Source organism: Chelonoidis abingdonii, chromosome 9 (genome assembly GCF_003597395.2).
Source record: "Chelonoidis abingdonii isolate Lonesome George chromosome 9, CheloAbing_2.0, whole genome shotgun sequence".
Taxonomy (NCBI): domain Eukaryota; kingdom Metazoa; phylum Chordata; order Testudines; family Testudinidae; genus Chelonoidis; species Chelonoidis abingdonii.
In genome coordinates this window covers 47,688,054-47,716,022 of record NC_133777.1, presented here as the reverse complement: position 1 = coordinate 47,716,022, position 27,969 = coordinate 47,688,054, and the positions used below count along the sequence as shown (strand labels likewise).

Below are 27,969 nucleotides of genomic sequence, written 5' to 3'. Positions count from 1 at the left end.
GTGGTGTCTTCACTGTGGTAAGTTGACAGCTGACACTCTCCCATTGACTCTGCTTGTGCTTCTCATTCTGGTGGAGAATTGGAGTCAACGGGAAAGCACTCAGTGGTTAATTTATCATGTCTATACTAGATGCAATAAATTGACCATGGTAAGTAGTGTAGACAAGCCCTTAGAGTTCCATCCAAGTTTAAGAGGGAAAGTGGAATGGGTGCCAGCTCACACTTCATATCACCCTAGCTACCAACATCTCTGAGCTAGATAACTGTCAGCTTGCAGAATATGTGATGATCAGTAGCTTTCCCTTGTGCTGTCTGCCACTTCTTTTGTTAGATTGTCTTGTTGAGATTACCAAATGATTTGAGATTAGACCTTTCTGTGAGATCAGAGATCTACCTCACCCCTTTGCAGCCTACTGGTTACAAACTGCTTCCTTTCTTGTAGGCCATTCTCATGTCTCATGCACAAACTTTCTGCAGTTTCAGGTGGGGCTCCAGTCCACATTGCAGTGTCACACGTGGCTGTCTGTCATCTGGGCTTGTTCCAGGTTCAGAGCTAAAAGGATTCGTCATTCAGTCACAACTTTTCTAATATCTGGGACAGCAGTTTCATCTTCAGCCATGTGCTGTGTGGTAGCTTCTTGGTGGAGCTCTGTTGCTGAAGGCTGCATTCCACACATTTGTTTTCTCATAGCTGTTACAGCTGCCTCAAAATGTGTAGTCAGGTAATACTTGGTCAGAGCCTTATCTTTTGTGCAAAGATGATGATGCTTCTCACAGTCCTTGCTGAGACATTGCTCGATGGCCATGTCACGCAATATGCCACTGAAAGGTCTGGCAGCCCAGTATACCGCTCCTTGGCTATCAGCTAGGGCATGATGTATAGCTGGCTTCTCCTCCAGAAGTCTGGCTTCTGCTACAGTTACACATCCCCACCTAGCATAATTCACATGATCACACTACAAATGTCTCAAGTTCCATAGACTTATTATCATCTCTCTTTGCTGCGATGTAATCCAGCGGTAGTTGGGAGAAATCCGTTACATAGTTCTCCCAGAACAGAAATGTATCTGAACAGATTGTTTCTTGGGTAACATAAAAGTCTATGAGCTGATTGGGTTCTATTTATGAAGTCTGCCACAGCATTCAGTGATTCCACTCTGTCTTCTCTGTGTGCCTTCTCCAAAGCTTCAAAACATGTTCAAGTTTTCTCCAACATGTATCTCATCTTCTGGGAGATCATTAATGTTCATGGAATCACCAAGTGCCATCCATTTCAAGCAATTCATTGCCTCATTTATAAGTTCATGGATTTTAATGCTGTCCTTCTTAGAGTATCGCTGACTGAAGCACCATAGTGGCTGCCCATTTTCCTGCATCATACTGCTTACGTCACACATGAAATTCATTGCAGGATGCATGCCTCCCACAAAGATGGTCATGGTCAAATTCCTTTTGATTCCTCTATTTAATAATCTGTGCTTTGCAGTAGATTGCTTCATCATACACAACATAGGTTCAGTCTTGGTCTAGAGGGCAGAACATAGCCTGAAAATAGTTCTTCATGGTATAATCATTTGCCAGTGCAGGAACCATTGGACAGTAGCCAATAGTCATAAAATATCTGGAGAAAAACTTCTCATAAATCCAGTCAACAGTGTAACACATGGTCAAACAAGCTCATGCTGTCATGTGACTACACCTTTGCCTTTGGTTAAAGCAAAAGTCTAAGGGAAAATGCATAAAAGGTATCACCTGGGGCTGACTATTTCCCAACCAATACGAGTTTGAGTGTATAGTTACATTATCAATCGTATTTAGAAGCTTTCTGCCAATTCTGGTTAAAATTACACTACATTGCTTCAAGTTATTGCTCTTTGTGATTTTATGGTTTTTCCAGATTGGCTACCCAATAACATTTAAGCATTACATGATATACCAAAACTGATCCTCTTTCAGCAGCTCCATACACTTGGTGATGAGCACCAGGCATGCATCTAACATTATAGCAATGACACTTTTCTAGCTGACAGGTCACTAATAAGACCCCTTTTTAAATCTGGCTGGTAGACTAAACATCACCCAGCAGGCCATGGGTGAGCTAGATCCACTGGACTGTGTGTCTCCCACTTACCACAAGAGACACATGCATGCGAGATCACTGATACATAAATGTGAAAGAAAGGAATCCAGGTGCAGGGGCTATTTGCTGCTCAGCTCGGACTTTTGTAGCAGTAGATGCCACCCTGGGCCATGAATCCCCTTACCCTGTCCTGCACCAGGAAGTCACTTCTAAAAAACACTGTTTTGGGGCTAGGATGTTACCTCTCGTCATGGCACAGTTTAGCTGTGCTATCACTCATCAGGCCAAGAGAACTATTTCCTATGAAAAGCCAGCTGCATTTCTGTAGGAACTTGCTTTGGTCATTTGTTTCCTAGGTGAAAGACTTGGTCATTGCCTGTTAGCGTAGGAGCCTTGGATGTTGCTAAAGATGACAAAGTGGAAAGGTTGGGGGTTGTGACATTCTCCAGGGTCAAGGGTAAAAATAATAATAAATTCTTAGTGCTACAGGGGCCAGCCCCAGAAGGGGCAGGGCCTCGGGCGGAAGCGGTGGAGGGGGGGCGGCGGGGGTGGTCAGCCTCCCCCAGCCAGCTCAGCGCCCGGGGCTCTGGCAATGATTTAAAAGGGCCCAGAGCTCTGGCCACTGCTGCAGTAGCAGTGGCCGGGAGCCCCTAGTCCTTTTAAATTGCCAGCTGGGGGTGGGGCAATGGTATGGACCTTACTGGCAGGGCAGCCCAGGGAAGGCAAAAGGGACAGGGATGTTAAAGCTTTGCCCATAGAGCTTTAATGTGGGCTGTGTATGGGTCAGTCCTGGCTCCTGACCAGTACGCTCTACCGGCTCACTTTCACCCACCCAGGGTACAATCTGGACTGTTGAACAGCTGTCTCCCCTCAGTTCTCCAGCATAGGCTGCCTTTTACACTGCTTTGCTGTGAGAGCAACCACTCCTGGCTTGCTCATAACCTCAAGCATGTAAACTACTCCCAGCTGAGTTAGACGAGTGCTCTTTGCTAGCCACTCCTGAATTATACTGCAGAGGGACACAAGCAAATTCCCAGTCCCAGATGTGTCCCTAGAAATGGACGACTTGCACTGCCCAGCTCTCTCGCTCTTGTCAATAAAAGCTCATAGAAAACCCATCATTTCATTAATAGAAAATGATATGCACAAACCTTGCTGTCCAAATGGAGTTTCCCCAAACACTTCAATCCAAGATTGATTTTAAGTGATTACGAAGAATAAGGCACAAAAGTCAGAATTGTTTACAAAGAAATAAAAGGTAAAATGCAAACTAATACCTAACCTAACAAGCTAAGCGAACTTGGAGCAAGAAGGTTTCTCTCACGATAGGCTTACAACAGTCTGACTGGATTTCCCCCAAGCCAGGACCTCTCCCCAGGTTCTTTGTCTTTCAAACATTGTCGATGCCGTGAGTAGAGATCAGGAGAGAGAGGTGATTGAAGCCTCTATGCCTCATTTTTGTACCTTTTCCTCCTCTTTGAAGATCATCTCCAGCTGGAGTTCATGTGACAGCCAGTCTGTGGAGCCCAGCTGTTCCATTGCCAAGATGTACATTTCTCGCTCACACCTTTCTTACTGCCAAAGAATGGTTGCTTAACCAGGTGATAGTCCATTTGATTGTGCTAACAGCTGGCTGAGGTGCTGGCTAGCCTTGGTCTCTGGGCAAACAGTTTGAAACTGTTTTTCTAAACTTGAAGCATGTCTCAGTAAAGTCACACAACATTGTAAGATTCTAATCTTACAATGTTGCTGCCCATATTTTACCAGGACAATAATGTTCAGCCAATTATGACCTTTCAAATGATACCTCACAAGACATACTTTTACAAAACCACGATCACGCTTGTACAAAGTGGTGAGCATAAGGGTACAGCCTGTTACAGGGGCATTCTCAATAGCCCCTCAGTTTCACTGCAACAGTTTCCTAATTGAGATGAGGAGCCAGGGTTCTCACCCACAGTCAAAGGCCCCCCCAACTCCCTCCCGACATAGTTCTAGCCAGATGATCCAGGCTAGCACCTGAACTGGCGCCAGAAGAATCTGCCATTAATTCCCAGTGAGTAGAAGGACTTCTTTATTCCATTTATGGACAGGTATTTCTGTAGCATCCTTCCCCATGTGAATGCTCACAACAGGAATCCAGCACAGTTTAGCTATGGCCACTAGGAATTCCCTTTAACTAGCTGGAAAAGAGGCACATCTGAGCCACTAGCGCACAGAAAGGGCAGGTCCCAGCAGAATGCCTTGTAAGCCCCACTACTACTGTATTGCTGCTTTGCCCTAATACTTGGCCTTCAGAACAGCAGTCAGTCTCCTGCAGTGACAGCAAAGCAGCCACACAAGGGATTCTTTATGGAAACATTTTATTGTTAGTACTAAAATCAGATTGCTAAAAGCACTGGCAGCTGGGTCAGAGAACCACACTATGGGGAGGGTGAGCAGGGAGGCTGACGCCACGGCATCATCATCTTCATTTCATGGGGCAGGGCTCTTGCATCAGCTGCTTAGAGCCCCTGCAGCAAGCCCCTCTGAGAAGGGATCTAAGAAACAATGCAGCAGGCACACCCACTTGAAAGAAGAGTCACCCCAGCAGCTGCTCCCAGCGCGTCTCCCTCAGCATGTGCAGCAGTAGCAAGCGAGCTCCCATCTGAGTTACTCCAGGCTGAAGCGAGGACAGATGCCGGGCCAGACCAGTCATTCAGCCTTCACCCGCCTGGATCTTGGGGCAGCAGTAGCTGCTCCTAAAAAGACAGGGGAGAAAGTCAGAGCAGTGAGAGGGCAAAGTTTGACAGTCAAGTTGCCTGTACCCTGCAGCAGGGGAAATTCACTTTCTCCCACGGGAAGATTGAAGGGGGTAGGAAGCTACCTCTGCTGCCTGAGAATCCTGGGGGCACCAGGGGAAGTGCCAATTTCCTCCTAATAGAACTCAGATCTCAGTCCTGGCCAGATCCTCTCCTTCCTCCCCTCTACTGCAGCTGGGGTCCTCAAAGCCATCCTCATCACCTCATGATTAACCCTTCTTTCTCTTAGTACCCACCCTGCCTTGAGCAGACCAGGCAATTTTAAAGATTTGCATCCTGATACTTGGAAATTCTGCAGTCAAAGCAGCAGAACTGGGGCCCCAAGATCCTATGTAAGGCATCTCCTGCCTCAACCCACCAGTCTGCTATCCTGGTGTTTATTAAGGAATCACTCGCTGCGGACCCACCATATCTACGGTCAGTGATCTGGTCACACAACACGTGCACAGAAAATTAGCTTCAGAGTTTCTAACTCCAGTGCCCGGCCAACAATCCTACAGTGTGTGGGTGGTGGATGTGGCTTCCCTTTCCCTGCAGAACACAAGCTCTCTTATTCCACTTTTGAAAAACAGCCAGATTGACCTTGACCGGCATAAACCATCCGGGCCTATCCCTGTCTCATTCTTATGTTGGAGCCAGTGCAGCATTCTAACCTGTGCTTCTCCGAGCAGATGCCTGCCTCTTCCTATCTGCAGCAGGAGCTTCGTTCGTGAGAGACGCTTGACTTGCTGATGCTTTCCTTCTGGACCTGGTGTTTGGCTTTCTTGCTTCATGTGCCTTGGCATTCTCGGCTCCTTGAACGAGCTCTTTCCCCTTCTTCCTGCCAGATCGCTTTGCTACCTTCTCTTGGCCGCTGCTGCCCTTCGAACTTCTCTTAGGCACCGGCTTTGTAACCTAGGCAGATGATTGAAATGTGCACTCCCAGTCACAGGGATGTGACTTTAACTTCTTCTGTATGTTTGGGGGTCTCACTAGAAAGTTCAGGGGAACCAGGGGCAAAGGCTGTTGTGCGAAGTGCTGTAGCTGCTCTTGGCTCAACGGTCAGATGCACAGTTTGAACCATCTGTTCTATGGAGTTTACTCCACACACATCAGCTGGGAGCAAACTGGGGCAAGTTTTAAAACTTAACCTGCCTAAAGTCAGGCACCAAATGTGAAAATTTGGCCTTGTTCTCCCTAAAGTTCTCCACCTCAGGAATGCACATCACCAGCTGTTCACGCAGCCTTTACAATACATGCTGAGAGAACATTTGGTGCTGTGCAACGCAGACAGAGCTCACATCATTGGCTTAGGAGCAGAGACCATCTACTACTCTGTCTGTACCGCACCTAGTGCAGTGGGGTTCTTGGCTGGCCCTTAGAAAGAATATTTATTTTGATAGTGCCTATGTTACACAGGCAGACAAACACAGGTATTTGACAGTCTGCCAGCCAGAGGTGCGTAGGGATGTCTGCGGATTTGCACAGTTTAACAACAAAGGGGAATAGATTAGCTGTTTCACTATTAACCCAAACAAGGGCAGTAGTACCGGTCACGTCACAGCCTCAGGTCAATAGCAGCTGTATTTTGATTAAACGTTTTGCAGGGACTTAAGCAGTTAAAAAAAGCTGCATTTGTACCCACCCGTAAGGTGCTTCCTTTCACCAAGTCGCAAAACTTCCATTGTTCCAAAGATGCCCCTTGGTCAGCATGACCCTATTGGCAATTTGTCTCTTACTCAAGTAACAGACATTTGCAGTACATTGCTCACCTTCGAACACGAGATTTAATAATGTCTGGACAATACAAGCTTGTTTCTTTAACCCCACCCCGAGGCCAGTGGATGACAGAACTGCCAAGCCAGCAGACTACTAAAAAATAAAGTAACCTGTTATTCTTGTACTGCGTTTGTTTCATCCTGAAATGAACTTAATGAGAGCATGGGGTTGAGATCCCAGCTATCAGAATATCTCTGGGATGCTGAGCCTCTCTACAGAGATGTTTGTACAATCGTATGGACAAACACACCTAGTGTTAGGATATGTGTCAGTAAAGTGTCCACGACTTAGGGGGCTAGTTGAGAGGTGGTATTATCTAGGGTAGTGCTTAGAAGGCAAGAGTGCGAGGTTGGGTTCTATTAGTTCCAGTCCTGATTCATCAAACCCTAATGGCAACACATTAGAACAGAGAGGGACCAGTTTTTTCATCTGGGAATAACGGGCGGGTTGTGAAGGCTGAGATGGTGTTCAGCTTCTTCTATACAAAGATCCCATGAAATGCACAATGGGGCAGCAGGAGAATGACTCTGGGAGTCAAGGGGCCCCATAAAACTGAGAGATACAGGAGATGTCTAGACAAAGGCTCTGTACCTTTGGACTTGGAGGCTCAGGGTCACCATTCACCCACGAGCGCTTCTTGCGGGACTTTTTTCCTGCAGGAGAGACTGTTAAGATGATAGTTTAATTCTGGAGGTGAGAAAGGGGCCTCACTGCAGCTGAGTCAGAGGTCTAATCCCCAGCCCCCTGTTCCTCTGGGAAGCCATCCAAGGAAGAAAAGCTCCCCCATCTGGTCTGGAATCTTGGAGATGGTTCTGAGAGAGGTTGGACACAGCTGGCCTGGTTCTGTGGACATCCTGCCTGGACTGTACATGAACTGAGTGCACTGAGGGTGCTCAGACTGGGCTGGTTTGCGTAGCTCTCCCTCCACAGAGCAGGTATAGCACAGAGAGCGACAGTGGTAGCTTCCCCACGTTCACATGCATGGACACTTGTAGGGTACACAGGCCACTTGATACTGGGCTGCCAACAATAATGGGACCCTTGGAGACTCACTATCTCCTTTCACCCGGGCTGCTGAACTGTCACCCAGGGGTAATGATGAGTAACCACTACTGGATTCTGGGCAGCGAGCTAGAATTTGAGAAGAGCATCGCTTGTTTCCTTAACAATTCCACAGCAAGCGACGGCTCTCCCTGCCTCTCCCAACCCAACCAGAAGCAAGAGAACCCTGCAAAGCATGGAAGAGTAAAGCTGATGTTCACCTTTCGGGGCCATAGGTCCAGGCTCCCCCTGCAAAGAAAGAAAGAGCTTTCAGACAGTGCCCTAACCCAATCCAAAGGGCAGTTCAAACCCCCATCACGCATCAGCAATGCTGCCAGACCCTGCAGCAGGGGCACCCGTACATTAGCCAGAGCAACAGGCAGTGGCAGAATGTCATCTCGGAGCAGCAGTAGCTCACTCAAAATAGTGTAAAAGCCCAAATGTTGGCACTCTAGACTTGGAGTTTGTGTCCTCCATTTCTTTCCACCCCTCCTCCAAGTTGCCCAGGTGAGCGGGACAGGATTTCTTGAGCACATCCGGTCTCCTTGCTGGTGAGCGGGAGAGATCTCTGAGTCTCTAAGTGTAAGGACAAGGCCTTTTCTTGTAGCCATATGGTAAGGCCAAGGCTTTTGTCTGCAGCCATATTGAGAGCGGCAGCCACTAGCTAAGCAGCAGGAAGTCACATCCTCACTTTCCATCTAAATTACATTAAAAAAATGCAGCATCGGGCTGATAAGGACACCCTGTCCTAACAGCATCCACTATCACCAGATAAAGAAATGGATCTCAAGATGGTTAAAGACTCAGTTTGACAGCATTCTGTCTGGCAAGAAATCACTTATAGTTGTGGCTGGGAAATCCTCATTTCTTTATTGTTTTGTCTTTAGCTAAGCAGGACTCAAGTTTCACTATATAAACTGGGGCCCAAAAGGAAGCTCTTGGGAACCAACTCCAGGACACAGCCCCAGGATCAGAGCTGCCAGACCTCAACACTCTGCCAATCACACCGTGCAGAAACTCGAGTCCCCCAGATGACCTGATTCTGACTGGCCAGCAGGGAAAGTTCATCTGTCTTATTGGGAGCATTGTATGTGTAGCATGTGCATTCTGTTTTGGTGATTGTTAATAAATAGAGCTTAACTGTGTAAGGCTCCTTCACTGGTAAACGACCCTGCAAACCCTCAGAAAGATTAGGCCCTGAGTCCAGAGGGAATGGGTGTTTGCTCTGAGCCTGGAGGAGTAGAGCCCAGAGTCCACGGAGGGGTGAAGTTAGAGTGCCTAAATTAAGAGTGTCACACCTAAGCCCTAGAAACTAGGTAGAGGTGGGTGCTCTAGAGTGTGCAAGTGACAGAGTATTTTGTGCAGGTAACAAAGGGATAGACTTTGTGCTAGGCTTAGCTAATGTCTCCTGGTGATGCAGAGCGGGACGGGCTGCATCCTCTCTCCTGTGGGCCCAGGGCTATTAGATTTTGTGGGGACTCTGGGGGTTTGAAGTGGGGAGTGGGCTCAGGGCTGGAGCAGGGGATTAGGGTGCAGGGTGTAGGCTCTGGCTGGCTGGCACTTACCTTGGGCAGCTCCTGGTTGGCGGCGCAACAGGGCTAAGGCAGGATCCCTGTCTGCCCTGGCTCCACGCTGCTCTGCTCCCAGAGGTGGCCGGCACGTCACCCAATGGGAGCTGTAGAGCTGGTACACAGAGATTCCCTGAACACCCCCACCTAGGGGCCGCAGGGGCGGCTCCAGGGTGGGGTGCCGAAGCTCGGGAACAGGGCTGAGACTTGCCTGGATGAAAAGAAGCAGTGGGCCATATCTGGCCCACTGAGCCCCCTTTAGCCCAAGGCCCTGGGCTGCAGCCCCTAAAGCCTCTGCATTAATCCAGCCCTGGGGCAGGCATCCTGCCAGGCTCCTCTTGCAGCAGGGTCAAGCCCCACATGAGTCATGAGTCAAGCCCCGCCAAATGCAAGACCACCACAGTTCATACCTGAAACCAGATGGTCCTGCCATTGCCATCGTGCAGCGACCTCATGCCAGGGACACCGTAACACTGCAGCCACTCCTCAAAGGCCGCGGCATCGTCAGAGGGCTCCGGGCCATAACCCATCCCCCCTGGTGGGACATAAAAATGAGCATCAGGGAAAACTCTCAGCTACAGGGCTCCGCCTGCTACTCCAGCAGTGAGGGGCTGATCAGCTGTGGGCTTTGCTCTATGCTACAGTGACCCCTGCTGGGGGCAGCAGCAATGCTCAGCTACAGCTTTCTGAACCCTTCCCGGGGCTCCCTCTCACATACCCCATGTGGGATGGCCTGGAGATGGATTTGCACCTCTCCAGCCTGCAAACACAGTTTGAAAGCATTCAGCTCTCTGGAGCTTGGTGTTTTTAAGGGAGTGCCTCTATTTCCACACCAGCTGGAGACATCACTGTTCAGATAAACCAAGAGGTCGTCAATTTCTCTTGTAGCCGGGCTCACCCGTCTTTGCTTTGCATCTCCCCCAATGTCTGCAACTGTCTGGCTTGGCCACCACAGCCAGAGCGCAATGCAGTTAGCTCTCGCGGGGCGGAGGGGTCTGTCTGCTGAAATCCTCAGGGGAAGTCTGGCCACAACCTACAGCAGGCTGAAGCAGAGGCAGAACCAGAAAGGATGCAAGAGAGGGAAAATAATGGATGGACCATGGGGCCTCTCCTCGCTTAGTCCCAGAGATAGAGTCAGGGACACATCCCAGCTGGGACAGGCAGTGAAGTCTGTCCTGTGCAATCAACCGTTGTGTTGGGAATACTGAGCAGGGATACAGTACATGCACTTGCTCTCGGCTCTTCAGCAAACAGGGCCACCATGGGTCTCTCCCATTACTGACTTTACTGTCAGAGGGGACCATCAGGATCATCTAGTCTGACCTCCTGCACATTGCAGGTCACAGAACCTCACTCACCCACTCCTCTGGCTGAGTTACTGACGTCCTCAAACCAGGATTTAAAGACTTCAAGGTACAGAGAATCTACCACTGACACTAGTTTAAAACCTGGAAGTGAACTGTGCCCCATGCTGCAGAGGAAGGCAAAAAATCCTCAGGTTCTTGGACAATCTAACCTGGGTGAAAATTCCTTCCTGACCCCAAATATGGTGATCAATTAGATCCTGAGCAAGGGGGCAAGAGCCAGCAGGCAGAATCCTGGGAAAGAATTTTCTAGAGTAACGCAGAGCCCTCCCCATCGAGTGTCCTGTCTCTGGTTGCTGAGGAGTTTTGCTACTGGCCTATGACAATAGCTACCCATTGAAACCTGAACAATTTCAGCGTGATGGAAGTAGCTTTGCAGGGGCCACTGGTGCGCCCCATGCAGCACCTCTGGTGTCATCCTGCCTCTCACGCAAAGGCCCAGCCTCCTCCCACTGGCATTAAACACTCAGTCCGAGCGTTTTCATACAGAGCCCCTGCTTCCCGCTACCCCTCGCCCCAAGCCACCCTAGGAGGGCTCTGTCCCACCCCTCCCTTGTCACTGAGTGTCTGCCCAGCTGGAGGCAGCAGGGATCCAATCCCAACTCCAACATCTCATTGCACCTCCTCCTGCTGGTGCGGCTGAGTCACCCCCACCCGCAGGCTCCATGGCCCGCTGCAGGGCAGGAACCCAAGGCTGTGCTCCCTGAGCTGCCTCCTTACCCATGTGAATGACCTCCATGGGCACCGCATGGCAGAGCTCCAGCAGGTCTGGATTCTCCTGCTTTAATTTCACTTTCTTGCTCAAGGTCAGGTCCGGACTCTGCTGGGTTTGAGAGGAGGAGATTCAAACAGGCAGCCCGGACACAGCCCAAGCCAACCCTCTCCCATGCAACCCTTCCCCAGACATCCAGCCCTTCCTCCTCCCAGGAAGGGTAGGCCCAACCCTGCAATCCGAGGTGCAACTACAGCAGGTGCAGACATACCTAAGCCAGCTTGGTAATAGCCACCGGTGTACATACCCCGGGTCCCAGGCAGGCTTGTATTGGGGTGGCAAGCCCGGGCGCCACAGCCTCTCTGCTAGTTTTAGCGAGGCGATAGAATCAAAGAGAGCTTGGCTATGTCGACACGGGCTGCACTTACACCTTTGACTGCGGTGCAGATCTTACTCCAAGCCCCTCTGTAGCAACTGGTCCCACTCCAAAAACAACCAGCCTAGTCCCCTCCTACCTGTCCAGCCCTTCTATAAGGCAACTCCTCCACAGCTGCCAAGCCATCCTGCTCCTTGCCCCTCCCCGAGATTTCCCTCACCAGTGGCCTAAGCCTGCCCTGACATGTGCTCCAACCCAGCTTCCTCTCCCTCCAGCTGCTAAATGCTCCCTGTTTCCAGATACCAGGCCAAATTCAGCCCTGGCATAAGCAGGGCTAACTCCATAGACTTTGCTGCAGTTGGGAATCTGACCTGCCTCTGTAAAGTACCCACTTGTATACATCAGTCACTTTACCACTCTACGCAGGGCTGAATTTAGCCTGGCTGCATCTGAAAGCTAAAGATCTCTTATGGCTGGGACGCATCACTGACTGCACCGCAGGTATTTGTAACTTAACCACTGCTACAGAGACAGGCCGGGGGGGAGGAGGGAGAAAGGCTGGTCAGACAAAAATGGTATTTGTTTTTTTTTTAAATAGCCACTTCCCCTCCAGAGGTCATACAGCACTAGACCATAATAGTCAGATTTGGAGCCTAAACTAGTGCGGTCCTCTTAGTTGTAGGTTATTTTCACAGCAACTAAGATCTTTGGCCCAGGTGCCCAAAGGTACTTAAACTCCTAACTTCCCTTGAAATCAGTGGAAGTTTGGTGCCTAAATCCCTTTGAGTACATTTGAGATTGGTAGGGGGAGGGAATGGTCAAGTGACTGCCTTGTATAGTAGCCACTTGCATATTTCAGAGTGCAGTCCCCCTCAGCAAAGGCCAGTGTATCACAGCGCAGGAGCCACAGATGTATATGCCATGATAGACAGTCATGGTCCATCTGGCTCAAGATCTGCAAACAAGGTTTACATGCAGCACTTTTGCATAGCAATTCCTAGGAGTTAAAGGCACTGGAGGATAAGCGGATGTTTGCGTAGCATCTGTCCTCCCAAAGGACCCCAACGTGCTTTATAAACTAAGCATACTCATGCTGTATATCACATGAGGAAGCGAGCGATTCCTTCATGGAGGAGCCAAATGCACTCACTGAACTGTTAAAGAGCCCACAGCAAGTCTGAGCACGGGGAGGGAAGAATTCCGTCTCCCGCTCAAGCCGCGTAGCTAATTGAGGAGCCAGAATGCAGTCAGCAGAGCTGGGATTTGGCAAGTTCTGATGCTAACACCCCTGCTTGCACAAGGTGCCAGAGGAGCTTTAACAACCACATGGGAACAGGCCCTGTCTCACAGCTCTCCAGAAAACCACCCCTCCAAACACCATGCTGGAGCATTGCCTGCTCCAGGCCTGACTCAGAGCCAACTGCTAAATGGGCACCACTATTGTTTGCACAGGTCACCTATCCAAGCCATATACATAATGATATGGCTGAGCAGGGGGGATCTGATAGACTCCAGGCCATGGCAGTGTGGCTGCACGTCACAGGGAGGGTAAAGCCTGAAGAATTAAACTGAGAATCCCCCGTAAGAAGGGATTTTGTGAGACCCAGATCAAAAGCATTGTGTCTGGCCTCCTGATTCATGGTAAGGATCCACCTCCGAGACAGCAGCCAATTCTAACAAGAAGAAAGAGCAACAGGACCCGAACCAGAAGCGGTGGAAGTTCTAGGGTTAAAGCTACAACTCGTAACTGGGGCTGCAGAGGGTCCGAGAGCCACTTACACCATCATGCCCCGTGCGCTGCGATTCTCAGGCGCTACGGGGTGAGCACCGAACCCCGAGTTCTATGTGATGAGCTGGAACATTTCTGTTTACATGGTGAGCCTTCTCCACCCTCCTCACCTGCTTCCGATGCTGAAGAGCCTCTAGCACCGTCCGAGCCTTCTCAAAAGGAGGGATCTTTAACCTAGGAGAGTCCATGTGTTACATGAGGACCCCAACACAAATGCCAGCCAATGCAAATGAAGTCCCAGCCTAAGGGAGGGAAGGGAGATTGCTGATGCAGTGGGCGGAAGCACTGGCTTTTCACCTCTGACGAGCTGGATGTAATCTACACAGTAAAACATTGGTGCATTCAGTGAGCACAGTGTAATTCAGCTCCCCAGGCGAGGTCCCGGACTGAAAGTGTCACTGCAGGCCAAATCTGAGATTCCCAGCATATATAGGCCACTCAGGGGAAAAAAAAAAGGTCGGGCTGTGTTGGCAGCGAGTGTAGTGCAGGAACTGCACAGTGCTCAAAGATGAGGTGCCCTGGCAGTGCTGTCTGCGGATGCTTAGCGCTGGAATGGACATGGGCTGGCTGCATTTCAGCAAGGGAAATGGGTGGCCTCTCAACAGTTTGGACCCTTCCATGGTGCTGGTCTCATGGGAATCACACGGTCTGGCTAATACTATGTAAAAGGGACCCTATACATACATGAGCACCTCATGCTTGCTAATGTATTTATCCTCCCAACCCCTGAGGTAGTGCTAATATCTCCATTGTACGGACAGGGAAGCTGAGGCACAGAGAGGCTATGGGCTTGTCTCCATAGGGTGTTCAGACTAATTAACTGAAGCTGTGAAGTGAAGGCACATCAGTGAAAGTGCATCATAACCCCTCATTTGAAGAGGCTCATTCAGAAGTCAAGAGGCCTTAGTTTGCTGTAGCTGAATCCTCCTCGGGGGTTTAATGCACTCGAAGTCCCACGCAATAACTTCACAGCTTTAGTTATTTCATCTGAACTTTCCTCAGCATCCCTGTGTAAACAAGGCCTGGCTTGCTCCAGGTCACACAGGGAGCCTGAGGTGGAACAGGGAACTGGACCACATCTCCTCAGGCCAGGCCTCCTCCTCTCCGCTCTGCACCCTGCTCACCTGTAGAGAATCTCGGCTCGGAGGTAGTTGCCAATCCCATTGAAAAACTTCTGATTTAACAGGGCTTCGCAGATCGGCTTGTTGAAAGCCTTGTCAGACAGGTTCCTCAGCACGTTCTCCCTGGAAGACAGCAGGGCCAGTCAGCTAGGGAGGAGGGGCTGGGGAAACGACCACCTCAATCAGCCTGTGATGTGCTTCCAACACAGTAACCAACATGGGAGGTGGGGTTGCTTTCCAGGGGGGTTTTCTGCTGCAGAAGGGTCTGCCTCCAGACATAAGCAGGGAGAAGTGAAACTAAAAATGATGGAGGTTATGGTCTAGCGGGCACAAGTGAAACCTTGGGGAATGGTTCTTATAGCAAGACTGTAAATACAGATGCAAACAATCTGTGTAGGAGAGGGGAGTGGGCAGCATTAGACATCAAGAGGCGTTAAAATAAGGCAGGTAACGATAAAGGTAGCGGCGAAACCCTTTGGGTAAAGGTACAGGGATGACCCGCTGTTTCCTTAGCAGGGGCAGTGCTGTAAGCTACTTGAATTCAGCCCCGTAGGAAACGGGTTCCCGGAATGCAGAAGTTATAAAGGTATTTGATTGCAGGGAAGCAAATTAAGAAATTTGAGTGTGATAAGAGGAAGCCTTAAAGACCCACCACAGCATAAAGAAGGCTGGAGGAACCCTGAGAGAGATCTCCATTAAGGCATCGAAGGCAGTCTGAGCCCTCCGAAACTGACAAATGCAAAGAACAAGAAGGAGCCTTTGAAGAGTGGCTTTATGAAGGGCTGGCTCTAAGATCTGCACATCAAAGGGAACACCAACATGTAGAGCCAGGTGAGGCCTGCAGTGGAAAGACAAGGGTTCAAGGAATGCTGTCAAAGGGAAATAAATGTAAGTGGCCATGCAGAAATGCACTGAAGAGAGAGTAGCTCATTCATCAAAGAGGAGGGGGAGGAAATGAACAAGGACTCAATGCCGGAGACTCTGGAATCCTTTTATGCAACCTGCCTTTGACAAGGTGCTCAGGGAATTAACTAACAAACTCATCAAGCTTCTGATGACTGAATGGGATACAATTAGAGAAAGGAAGATTTAAGAATATGAAGGGGGAAAAGATTGGAAGGGAAGCGGTGGAAACCTGAATGCTCAGCAAATTCAAAACTAACCCTGAAAATCTACTAATGAACGTACCATATGGTACCTGGACAGGCAGGCATGCGTGTGTACACCAAACAACCCAATGACCCCTTTCAATCTCCAACCTCTGTCAGTCGGTGATACACCCTTCAGCTATGAATTCTACCTGGGAAATACAAAGTGAGCACTTTGGCCCACAACCTCTAAGGGATTTAGGCTCTTCCAACAGAAGTTAGGACCCTCAATATCTTTGGGGACCAGGCCCTTTATCCATCAAACCCCTCCTTGCCTGCCATGGGATTTTGCAGGTATTAAAGTAGCTACAGCAGGGTTCTCGCTTTCTTGCATTGTTTCACGACTGTAATAGACACTATTAAGAGTGAAACATTAACTTGTACAAAGTAATACAAGAGCTCGACTAAAGCCCTCTGGGTCTCTGACATAGTCAGATAACCCAGGGGATCTGCAGCTTTTTCCAGCCTCCCTCTTTGCATAACAGACTTCATGGACCTACCTCATTCCCAACCATTCAGCCTCCCCCAGCTTGGTTCTCAACATGCTGAACTGAGTGGATAGCAAGGTGGTCTGCATAGCCACTGGAGAGCCATTGCTGTGAGGGTTAAATCGCCCAGCTGCGCTCTTCCCTTTTGCAATACTTAAGAATTATTTTTGCGCTGTTCACTTGTTATATAAGAAAAAGCCACACAGGAGGATGTTTAAACCAAGCCTGTTCCCTTGTTCATTGCAAGATTTCTGGGAATGCAAAGCACCAGACAGTCTTCAACCCACGACAGAGTTTCCATAAACGTGAGCTACAAATATCCCTGTAATGGTGAAAGGCCCCATATACTATCACCAGACTTCCCACAGAATTCACGGTTAGAATATTGTGTCTATCATTCATTCACCCCCACCACTCCCCTCAACGCACACTCCTGGTCAGTTTCTCAAGCAGAGATGAAAGGTCATGGTGGATCTCACCTGAATTTCTCATACTCCACCATCACACATGGCCCTCGATCCGGCTGCCATGTCCCATGCACTTCCCACCTCCCGAAGCGCCTGACATCCACGAAGCAGAGCGCTCGGTGCGGGCTATCCTTGGTGTAAAACCGCAGATGGGCGTGTTTGGGCAGCTCAGCTGCGGAGGTGAGCTTGAAGCTGCCTGACATTCCAAAGCGGAAGACAAGATCCATGGGCTGCTGGAGACCATTCTGGCTCAGCCCTTCCCTGTCCCTCCCTCTGCCAGGGAGCGTGTTCTTCTCCTCTTTGAGTGGTGTCAGGGTCAGCTTGATCTCCTTGCCCCGTGAGGTGGCAGAGATCAGGTACGCATCGCTCTCAAACAGCACCTCTGGGTTCTTGCTTACTTCAGACTTCTCCACCTTCCCTGAGAAGATGAGCCCTGCACATACTGTGTTGATGTAGCGGCTGGCCAGGTGCAGCTCTGGGCCCTCTGGCATCTTAGACACCTGCCCAAATGAAGGCAAGATCCAGGCATAAGGCACAGCAGCTACTGTAGCACGTGCATCTTACCAATCAGGGCGGGCAGCTCTCTCCGTCCCTGGCTTTGCCGGACCCTCCTGGCCCGTGAACATGGACCCAACGGCTGGTGTGCATGGGACAACTGCAAGGCTGAGCCAGTGGACAAGGATATCATTGAGGATGGGTATTAGGGACCACCAGGCCACAGGCTGAGCCACCAACCCCTCCATGAGGAGCCAGTGCACAGCCAGGAGATGGGCACCACCAAGCTGGCTGGGACCAGGAACAGAGATGGGCCCTGGCTCCCTGTGAGCCAGGAAGCTCCCCTCTGGAGCCCCAGCATAGGGCCAGCTTCCCCACCCCCCAGCCAGTATCCCTCTCACCCCCCCAGCAGAGGGCCAGCTCCCCCCCACCATCCTGTCCCCCTCCCTGAGTACAGGGCCAGCTTCCCCCCCAGCCAGTGGTCCCCCCCGACCACAGGCACAGGGCCAGCTTGCTCCCCCAGCCAATATCCCCCTCCTGTCCCAGGGCCAGCTTTCCCCACCAGTCTGTCCCCCCGCCCTGAGTACAGGGCCAGCTTCCCCCTCCAGCCAGTGGTCCCTCCCCCACCAAGGCACAGGACCAGCTTCCCCCCTAGTCAGTATCCCCCCCATCCCCCAGGAGAGGGCCAACTTCCCCCATCAGTCTGTCCGCCCATCCCCCAAGAACAGGGCCGGCTCCCCACCCCAGCAAGCATCCCCCCCCCAAGAACAAGGTCAGCTTCCCCCCACCAGCCTGTCTCCTCCCTGCCTGTCTCCCCATCCCCCAAGAACAGGGCCGGCTCCCCCCTCCAGCAAGCATCCCCCCCGGAACAGGGCCAGCTTCCCCACACCAGCCGGTCCGGCCCCGAGTACAGGGCCAGCTTGCCCCCCAACCCGCCCCCCCATAAAGTATAGGGCCGGCTCCCCCCGCTAGTTTCTCCTTAGAACTCTCCCGCTCGGGTTTGCAGCGGGGCTGGAGCAATTACACAACCAGGCTCCGCAGCAGGCCGGCTTCGCAGTCCCCGCCCACCGCCCCAGCCCAGGGCCAGCTCCCGCAAAGCCTGTCCCAGCACAGAACCGACCGGCCAGCAGGCCCTGCCGCGTACCTGAGCTCCCGCTCGCACTGTTCCACGGCTGGGGGGGGGGGCAGCGCGGGGCACGATGGGAGTTGTAGTTCCACAGGGGAGCATCAGCCTACAGGGTGGGGAGTGGGAGGTCTCCAACCCTGCGTGGCTGCTAGGAGGGGCTCTGGGGCACGGGCAAGGAGTGGAATTCTCCTCCTCCTCTGCCCTGTGCCTTGTATTCTATGGCTGGCTGGGGAAAAGCACCGCACAGGCCCTCACCCCCAACCATCTACTGCGTGGACACCCCTGCACCCCACCATCCTGCACCCACCCAGAGCAGCTACCATAGACACCCCTGCACCCCACCATGCTGCACCCACCCAGAGCAGCTACCACACGGACACCCCTGCACCTACCCAGAGCAGCTACCATAGACACCCCTGCACCCCACCATCCTGCACCCACCCAGAGCAGCTACAACATGGACACCCCTGCACCCCACCATGCTGCACCCACCCAGAGCAGCTACAACATGGACACCCCTTCACACCACCATCCTGCACCCACCCAGAGCAGCTATCACAGACACCCCTGCACCCCACCATCCTGCACCCACCCAGAGTAGCTACCACAGACACCCCTGTACCCCACCATCCTGCACCCACCCAGAGCAGCTACAACATGGACACCCCTGCACCCCACCATCCTGCACCCACCCAGAGCAGCTATCACAGACACCCCTGTACCCCACCGTCCTGCACCCACCCAGAGCAGCTACCACATGGACACCCATACACCCCACTGTCCTGCGCCCACACCCAACCATCTGCTGCATGGACACCCCTGCATCCCACTGTCCTGCACCCACCTAAAGCAGCTACCACCTCAGCAGCACTGCTGCCAGCTTCCCCTTGCGGATGGGTCACCTCCCTGTCCCGCAGTTACATTTACCAGAGCCTGCCTGCGGAGCAGTTATTCATAACCTACTTGCTGGGCACAATGTCACAACATGCCCGAGCTTTTCACTCAGAGATGATTCCTCTCTCTTCTCTCCTCAGCACCATCTAATTTTGCCTCCAGCGGCAGCTTCAGAGACTGTGGGAGCTATTGTAACTTTTATTTTATCTTCTACCACCCAAGCTACTCTTATCCATGTATAACACTAAGTTTGGTAAGATTTATCTATTTGTTACCTGTTGTGTAACCTAGGCAGTGTGGCTGAGGTGAGAGACCTCTGGACTAGGACTCAGAACTGGTTTCCAGTCCCAGCTCTGCTGCTGGCTGACCTTGGGCAAATCACTTCCTTCCCTCTGCCTCAGTTTCCCCACCTGTAAATTGGGAATAATGATACGGACCACCTTTTTAAAGTGTGTTGAGATTTACTTCTGAACATGTGATAGAAGAGTTAGGTATTATTATTAACAAACTATTCTTTGTACCATTTTAATTGTATTGCCTTTCAATTCAATGGAGCACAGCCTTGTTCTTAAAAATAAAAGGCTGCCACGGTCGTTTGCTGTTTAACAGCAATTTACCAAATTATTTCAGAGTCTGCAGTTAAAATGGTTACTCACTTCACTGCCTTCAGGCTATGCTGGCTTTGCTTTAAAGGAGCAACTGCATCATCCCCAAGCTGTGAAGTTCCTGGAAATTAGAGCCCTGAGCTATAGCCGGGAAAGGGGATTAGCACATAGGGCACCAGTGGCAGGGGCCAATCTAAACTGAGCACAACTTAAATGAAATTAGCAAAACCCAACTAGTCCCTCAATGGCTGTTACCAGCTCCGGGGCAAGGGCTGGACTAGCCAGCGTTGTTACTAGACAAGGCTGGGGGGAGCGAATAGTTTACGGACTTTGCCTACCCCGGCTCTGGTTTCTGCAGAGGTCAGAACTGAAGGAGCAGGGAGGGTGTATGTGGGATGGAGAGACATTGACAGAACTGCAGGGGGTAGGAATAGGTTATAGAGCACCTGCCCCTATGATGAATTCTGTCTGTGGCATCAGTCCCTCCCTTTCAAATAGGAAAGATTTACTCCAGTTATTTAAAGACACGTCTCTGCTTCCGGTCTGAGGGTGTGAGAAGTGAAGGTGCAGGGGTGACAAGAGAGGCAGCGACGCAAATTCAAAATGCTCCACGTGACTTTATTGGATTCTGCTGGCAAAATAGGAAACATCCCAAATAACTGGCTTCATGTGCCAAGGCCAACCGGAAATGCATGGAGAGATTCCCAGATGCACGTTCCTGCTGAGCCTTTATTCCATGCACGGAGCTGCCCTGGGAAAGGTGGCAGGAGCATGGGGGGAAGGAAAGACAAAAGCTGCATTTATCCCCCAGGCTGGGGGCTCCTTTAAAGGAAGTGGAAAGAGCAGAGGCAAAGTGCTTTTTAGGGGAGGGAGGCGGGGGAGCAAGAAGGGACTAGCGAACGCTCCACTGCGCTTCGGCTGATGAAACTTTCCAACCTCTTATGTACGACTGGCAGAGTCACCCCGGCCACAGGCATCCTGGATTGCTGCAGGAGTTCAGTCAGCGGGTGACGTGGAGCTGGCCTAGCCGCAGCATTTGGTGGGCTGCAGCGCGCTAGTCTCCAGAGGAGACATGGGAGCCCAAGTGCCTGACCTGGAGTAGGCACAGGAGACAATTCAGGCAGAAGCAAAAGGACAGATCAGCTCTCTGCAGCTGTTCAGGAACAGAGCCACCAACAAAGGGTTGGGCAGGGGACGTCAGGGTCTCTCACTGTTAGAGCAGCCTCCAACTGGCAGGCCTGGGTGTTCTCCAGAGGCATGTGTGTTACACGGTGGCACGGCCCATGGGTTTGGACGCCTTTGTTATGGGAACTCTGAGCTGAAGCTGGTCTCGAGGTGGAGATCCCGTTAACAGATGCAGAAGCCACCAAGCTCCCATCCACCATTGCTCTGGGGACGGATCCTGGGGTGGGGCTCCTGGAAGCACAAGGGCTTGTGGGCAGGATGGAGGAGGGGCAGGGAGGAGGCTTCACAGCAAGAGAGCTGGAGGGGGGACAGGGGACAGTAGCCAGGAAGAATGGGAAGAGCAGTCATCAGTTTCAGCTGCAGGGGTCTGAGAAGGGAGGAGAGAGCCCAGCCCAACCTCTGCCCAGGCGGTGTCTGTGGCTGTGTGCAGCAAAGGGCTCCCCCAGAGGAGGAACCGCACCCACCAGACTCTCTGATGGGCAGCAGCACAATCAGCCGGCTCCTTCCACGCTCCCTGCCGTCCTCCCGCTCCTCAGCTGAGAGTTTTCATCATGGCATGGGCCTGTCTCAGCTCTGAAAGTGGAAGAGGAGATGCAAACAGCCAATGAGGCACAGTGACCTGGATCTCAGCAGGGGGCGGTGCAGCCAGTTGCCAATTCACCGTCACAGCAGGGCAGAGAATACCTCTGCGCTGTGAGCAAGAACAGAGAAATGACACGACATGGAGACAGCTGATCTCTGCCCCGGCCAATAGGGAGAGCAGCGGGCACACAGGAGAGGAAGCACCAGTCGGCAGGGCGGGGACGAGGCGAGCAATTCCAAGCTGCCCGTCTGCTGTCTGCTCACCTGCCAATAAGACCCGGAACTTCTCTGCCAACACGGTCATGGCAAAGGCCTCCATCACGCCTTGGTCCCCGTCTCACACGGTGAACCTAGGTGCACAAGGGGCTCATTGACCTGCTGGAGCTCACTGGAGCTGAGCATCTGATCCACCCTCCAGGACACAGAGTCCAGATGGTTCACTTAGGACAGAGGCAGAGCCGGTCTCAGGTTTGTGCTGTCAGTGTAAAACACTCTCTCTATGCACAAGCTGGTGATATGGATTTGAGAAGCATTTTTCAAAAGCATTAAGTGGCTTCACCCACTCCTGAAATGCAGCCACCTCTGGTGTGTGCAACACAGCAGCTGTCTTACCAGCCCACAGGAACAATGTAAGATATTACAGGAAGGAAATGTCTCCAGTTGAAATAACAAGGGAGTTTAGGTCAGTGGAGTGGAGCCCTCCAAGATGGAGTGTGGCTGGGATAATGTAGCTAACACCCCTTGTTGCACAGATTCCCATGAGTCCAAGTGGTTAGCACTGCCTCAGCTCTCTCTCTCTTTATGACAAAGAAAGAGAATGCAGAAGGCAGAGCATCGCCTAGTGCATCACCTGCCCCACTCCCTGCTGTAGTTGGATTGTCCCGGAGGTGAACTAACCTGGCCAGATCCTAACCTGTCAGGGCGACAAGGTCACAGCCCAAGGGGGTCAAACAACAGGGTTCTGGCCCCAGCTCCTGGTCATCCCCTCGGTTGCTGCTGAAAACCCATCTGCCCTCAGCAAACTCTGATCCTATCCTATAGTCCTCAGGAGCAAGTTCTTCCCAGGAAGTCCCAGAGGAGAATGGCCGAGAAAGTCCTATTGAACATCCATCCATGGACACAGGGGAACAGCTAGAGGGGTAGGGGCAGTGGGTGCCAGCCTGTATCCCTGCGGAAGGACCATTTCTCATCCGCTGCCTGGAGCAGTGTCAGGTTTGCCCAGCCAGAGGAACACTTACATCTCAGGCTGCGTGTCCTCAGGCTGTCCTGCAGAGGGCTCTGTTTCTCCTCGTAGGACCGGCACAATCCTGCAGCATGTTCTACAAAACAAGGAGACCAAAGAAACCACCCACCAGAGAGCATCAGATCGGTCCCTGCACAACACGACTCTGGTTCCAATGGGCTCAGAAGGGACCCTGGCTGCAAACTGCTGAGCTGGCCTGTTTGGCAGGGGGACTCTAGCAGGATGCTGACATTGGGGAGCACGTGGGATAACGGGGGATGATGGTACCATAGGGCATTTCAATCAGAAGGCCCAGCTACTGCTCCAAAGTCTTTCCTGCTGGTTGGCACAGCGAATTCTAACTTCTCACTGATGGAAGAGCGCGGGGGACACACAACCCAGCAGCAATCGCCTCCTCCCCCAGAAAGCCAACGTACTGAAGTCCACACAGTGCTGGAGCAAGGGTGGAAGGATACAGTTATCCAGGGTTACAGCCTGGTGCATGGGGTAGACAGACTCTGCTCTGTTCCCCGGCGCCCTCCTCTGGCTGACGTTGCACAAGACAGTCAGGCTGCTGCTACTGACCCCAAGGCTCCCCAGTGCGCTGCAGCCCTCTTCGAGGGACCCATCCCCTGAACCTTCCCCTACCTTTGCGCAGCCCCAGCTGTTGCAGCTCGTTGGACAGAGAGTCGCTGTCTACGCTGTGTTTGGCTGCACTGGAGAGGATGAAGCTAAGCACGGCAATAGTGGCCTTCACGTCCCCGGACTCTGGGGAGAGGAGAAACCTTTGGGATTCTACCTGGCAGCCAGGCTCTTCCCTGCAGGGAGCCAGCTTTGATAGACCTGTAAAATTGACGTAGGATCCAACAGCCCTTGACGTGGCCTGCCCTTTGCAGTTCATCGCCTGCAAGAGACTAGAGAGGGTGCACAGACGGACGCCATCTTGTACTGGGCCACGAGGGGCAGCAGGGAAACAAGCAGAAAGAGCTGGGCTTATTTTCACCAACCTGGGTAAGAAGCAGTGATGGGCAGGAGACTGTGTGTGTGTTGGGGATGGGGGATTAATGCAACCGGCAGGGGTCAAAACAGGTTAGGATTTAAACAAGTCTGGGACAGGCAGGGGTTAAGTCTAACTAGAATCGATTGATGCTAGGGATCCAAATACTAATAATGGCCAAGGGCAAGAGGCGTAAGGGCCTGTCTAGGCACAGACTTAGCTCATGGCAAGCCGGGGTGTAAAGCTACCCTGCCCTAACCAGCTGCACACTGTCCGTGAGGACCCTGCTGCTGTGAACTAATAGCTCCTTAGGGCACTTTCACCTACAGTTTCCAAGCAGGGCAGCTCCCAGACGTGCTGCAGAACTCAGGGTGTGGAGCAGGGACCACCCGGGCACCTAGCGCATGGCAGATTTACACCCTAGCTTGCCAAAACTAACCATTCATACAGCCAAAGCCTAAGGTTAACACCGGACAATAACCAGGCCAGTGGCGGTAAGACAGGGCCAAGCCACAGCACGGCAACTCAGCCAGGGTCAGCTCATCCATAAAAACCCAACCAAACATTTCACATCATAGTTCCATCTGGCCTCGATTGTCCAGCCTGACCTGCGTAACAGCCCACTGGGCGCCCCTGAATTAATGCCTGTTTGAACCAGAGCAGATCTGGATTTAAAAATTGCCAGTGATGGAGAGCACTTGGGCAGTTGTTCCATCGGTTAATGACCCTGTAAAAACACTTTATTTCCAGTCTGAGTTTGTCTAGCTTCAACTTCCAGCCATTGGCTCATGTTAGATGTTTGTCTGCTAGACTGAAGGGCCCATTATCAGCTGTTTGTTCCCCATGTAGGTACTTACAGGCTCCCATCGAGTCACTCCTTAACCTTCTCTTTGTGACGCTCACCTGGCTGAGTTCCTGGAACCCCTTCCCTCCCCTCCCCTCCCCTCCCCATTGCCACACTAAGACAGCAAGTTGTGCAGGGCAGGGACGGCTGTTTAGCTGTTTGGGCAGCACCTGGGAAGTGCGGATTGCTACTGTGACCACCACAACCACCAGGCCCAGAGCACTTCCACACACTCGGGAAATGGTGTTACCCGCCCCCCCGCCTGACGCAAGGCCCAGAACCACCCAAATATAAAGCCAGGGCAGTGTTTGGGGTGAGCAGGGGGAACTCATCAGGCTGCCGATTAGCAGCATCGCCCCCAAACAGAACAGGGGCAAGGACCCTGGGAGATTAGCAGGGCTCCTGTGCTTGCCCACGAGCAGAGCGTGCGGTCGGTTTCCAGTAGCTGGGCATTAACTCTTTAGGCCTTCACTGCTTCAGGACGTGCCTCTCCACTCGTGACCCCAGCCAGCAACGCTTTTCAGGCAATGCGGCTAACAAAGCTGAGTCTGGCGCCCATAAACACTGCAGGTAAAATGTTCTCAGGCCAGGCACTGGGGTGTGGAATGGGCCAGGCGGAGGTAAGAGTCAGCCAAAGCCTGGCCTAGCATCCCAAAACCACGGCTTGCCGCAGCCTCCCTGCCGTGAGCACAGACAGAGGAATGGCAGTTCTAGTAATGAAACCAGCAAAGCTCCCTGGAAGGTGGGTGAGGCAAAGAGCCAAATGCACCATGACAGCCTCATGAACAGCATTAGAGGAGCCCAGGCTACGGACACCCAACAGCTCTGGAAAGGAACAACACTCACCAAACTTGGCATCCGACGTTAGCTTCAGGATCTTTTCATACTGCAAGAGAAGAGCAACACCCAGGTCCATCAGCCCCAGGGGACCCCACTCCCGGCGCACACAGCATGGTGCAGAATGATCACTGAGCCCTCGCTGAGCAGATCCCCAGGGTAAGGCCAACACTCCACAAGGGGCGTCTGGTTTCACGTGCACTCGGAGTCAATAGGAGCGGTGGCGGCTCAGCACTTCTGAGTAATGGGGCCAAGGTGTCTCAAGGGGGGACCCAAATTATTAGAAGCTGCTGGGTTTAGCCTAAGTAACTTGCCCAAGGCCACATGGGTGATTGGGTCTAGGACTCCTGAGTTCCTGGCTCCCACTAGCTCAAGCTGCCTTCACAATGGGGGGGTACAGGATGGGACATTCCCACTGGCTGCTAAGTGCTCCAGTCATGTCCTACAGGGAACCTCCACGATCCAAACAGCGGGCAGCTGCTGTTTGCAACGGGCGTTACAAATGGTTCAGTCCCATGTCCCCAAGCGGCCAAACCCCCTTGCTGGGAGACCTCAAGGGAATCCATGTTGTCAACCACCAGCCACTCCCCTAACGATGGCAGGACCAATGGGTGGATGAGGTGAAGCAGACCACACAGGACCCTTAGAGAAACAGACACTAATACTTACTAGTAAATACTTAGCAGCCATACAGCCCTTTCCACCAGCAGATCTCCCTGATGGGGGAATGTCTCTGGGCTTATTTTACAGGTAGGGACACAGGCTTTAGGCACCCTGCCCAAGATCAGTGGCAGAGCTGGGACTAGAACCCAGGTCTCCTGACTCCGACTCTGATACCCGCCCCACACATACTCCACCGCACTGCCTGCCCTGAGGCCGGCCAGCTCGACATGGCCCACGCCACTCAACCAGGGGGAGGGGAGACTTAGTCTCTGCGATCGCTGGATCCCTGCTCAGCGGGGCTGAACATGGGAGAAGAACGCCCTTCACTTACATCAATCCCCTCTCCCTGCAGGTCCTTGAGCACCTGGCCACAGATGAACTTCAGCTTCACCGAGGACTGGAAAGGAAGAGCAAGAAAATAAAACCCCACCACAGCACTGGGCCCAGCGGGCACTGCCTGGCAGGAGTCTGAGCTCCCCTCAAAACACATGCTCTCTGCCACATCAGGGGGACCCATTTCAACCTTGCCCTGCGCCAGCCAAACACTCACTGGTTTGGGTTGTTTTTAAACCACTCACTTCTCTGCTACTTTGGGGAACATCATGGTTTGGATTCCACAAAGAGATTCCCTGAGTTCTGGGTGCAACAGTCAGGCTAAAGCCCCAGCCAGCTCTTGTGCTGCACTGAGTGTATTGCTCGAGCCCTCAATCATTTATCCTTTTATGTAGGGACTGTCCTGTTTGGCCGAAGTACATAGCAGAGGCTGCATATGACGGCATATATTACATTGGTGGACATGCAGGTGAATGAACTGGTGATGGTGTGGCTGATCTGGTTAGTCCTGTGATGGTGTTGCTGGTGTAGATATGTGGGCAGAGTTGGCATAGAGGTTTGTTGCATGGATTGGTTCCTGAATTAGAGTTACTATGATGTGGTGTGTAATTACTGGTGAGAATATGCTTCAGGTTGGCGAGTTGTCTGTGGGTGAGGACTGGCCTGCCACCTAAGGTCTGTGAAAGTGAGGGATCATCGTCCAGGATGGGTTGTAGATCCCTTATGATGCGTTGTAGGGGTTTTAGCTGGGGACTATATGTGATGCCCAGTAGAGTTCTGTTGGTTTCTTTCCTGGGCTTCTCTTGCAGTAGGAGGCTTCTGGGTACACGTCTGGCTCTGTTGATCTGTTTCCTTATTTCCTCATGCAGGTATTGTAGTTTTGAGAATGCTTGGTGAAGATTTTGTAGGTGTTGGTCTCTCTGTCTGAGGGGTTGGAGCAGATGTGGTTGTACCTCAGTGCTTGGCTGTAAACAGTGGATCATGTGATGTGTCCAGGATGGAAGCTGGAGGCAATGAAGGAGGCAGAGCAGTCGGAATGGGCCTTTCAGTATAAGGGTGGTCGATAACATACTATCACTTTCATTTGTACTCCTGATAGGTTGTAGGAAGTGGACGCCTCTCCCCACATGTAGAATTGGTCAAAAACCAGGCTGAGAGTTGATTGAGTGGTGGGGTTGGAGCTGTTGCAACTCGTGGTGCGCCAATCTTTCTTCCAGAGTCTTCCTTCCCATTGGTCCAGATGATGAAAGATTCATCATGTAAGCGTACCGTAGAGAGCCGCGGCCATGAGTTGGACAAGAGCCATGCACGAAGCGTTATCCACACGCCACGTCATAACCAATAAAAAGTTGGCATATTGTGGGGCCATGCCACAGCATCCAGACCTATCAGCGGCGCTAGTGCATTGCGAGGTATATATGTCATCATAAATCTTTTGACAACTAAGTTCCTGGTCTGCTGTGAGGATAAAAGG

General features: G+C 51.9%; 2 protein-coding genes across 7 annotated transcripts; both read right to left on the bottom strand.

Moving 5' to 3' along the window:
* Positions 1–4,425: 4,425 nt before the first annotated feature.
* NEIL1 (nei like DNA glycosylase 1) lies at positions 4,426–18,390 on the bottom strand. Of its 6 annotated transcripts, none has more exons than XM_032799768.2 (10): positions 18,352–18,390; positions 16,725–17,375; positions 14,613–14,732; positions 13,599–13,662; positions 11,332–11,434; positions 9,658–9,782; positions 7,901–7,928; positions 7,230–7,291; positions 5,534–5,774; positions 4,426–4,820 (listed from the first exon to the last, which is right to left on the bottom strand). In XM_032799768.2, the coding sequence occupies exons 2-10, from the start codon at positions 17,201–17,203 to the stop codon at positions 4,774–4,776; spliced, it is 1,269 nt and encodes a 422-aa protein (XP_032655659.1). In that variant the 5' UTR covers positions 17,204–17,375; positions 18,352–18,390; the 3' UTR covers positions 4,426–4,773. The 6 variants fall into 6 exon arrangements, with proteins under 6 accessions (XP_032655659.1, XP_032655658.1, XP_032655660.1 ...); XM_032799767.2 differs by having other exon boundaries at positions 16,725–17,212; positions 18,352–18,385; XM_032799769.2 differs by lacking the exon at positions 18,352–18,390 and adding an exon at positions 18,237–18,331 and having other exon boundaries at positions 16,725–17,212.
* A 2,034-nt stretch (positions 18,391–20,424) lies between these two features.
* On the bottom strand, positions 20,425–26,484 carry COMMD4 (COMM domain containing 4). The gene is given in 7 exon segments (XM_075069519.1): positions 20,425–21,590; positions 21,864–21,918; positions 21,921–22,039; positions 22,838–22,918; positions 23,470–23,589; positions 25,509–25,548; positions 26,169–26,484. Coding segments are annotated over 7 exon segments (477 nt in total). The 5' UTR covers positions 26,190–26,484; the 3' UTR covers positions 20,425–21,549.
* Positions 26,485–27,969: the final 1,485 nt, after the last annotated feature.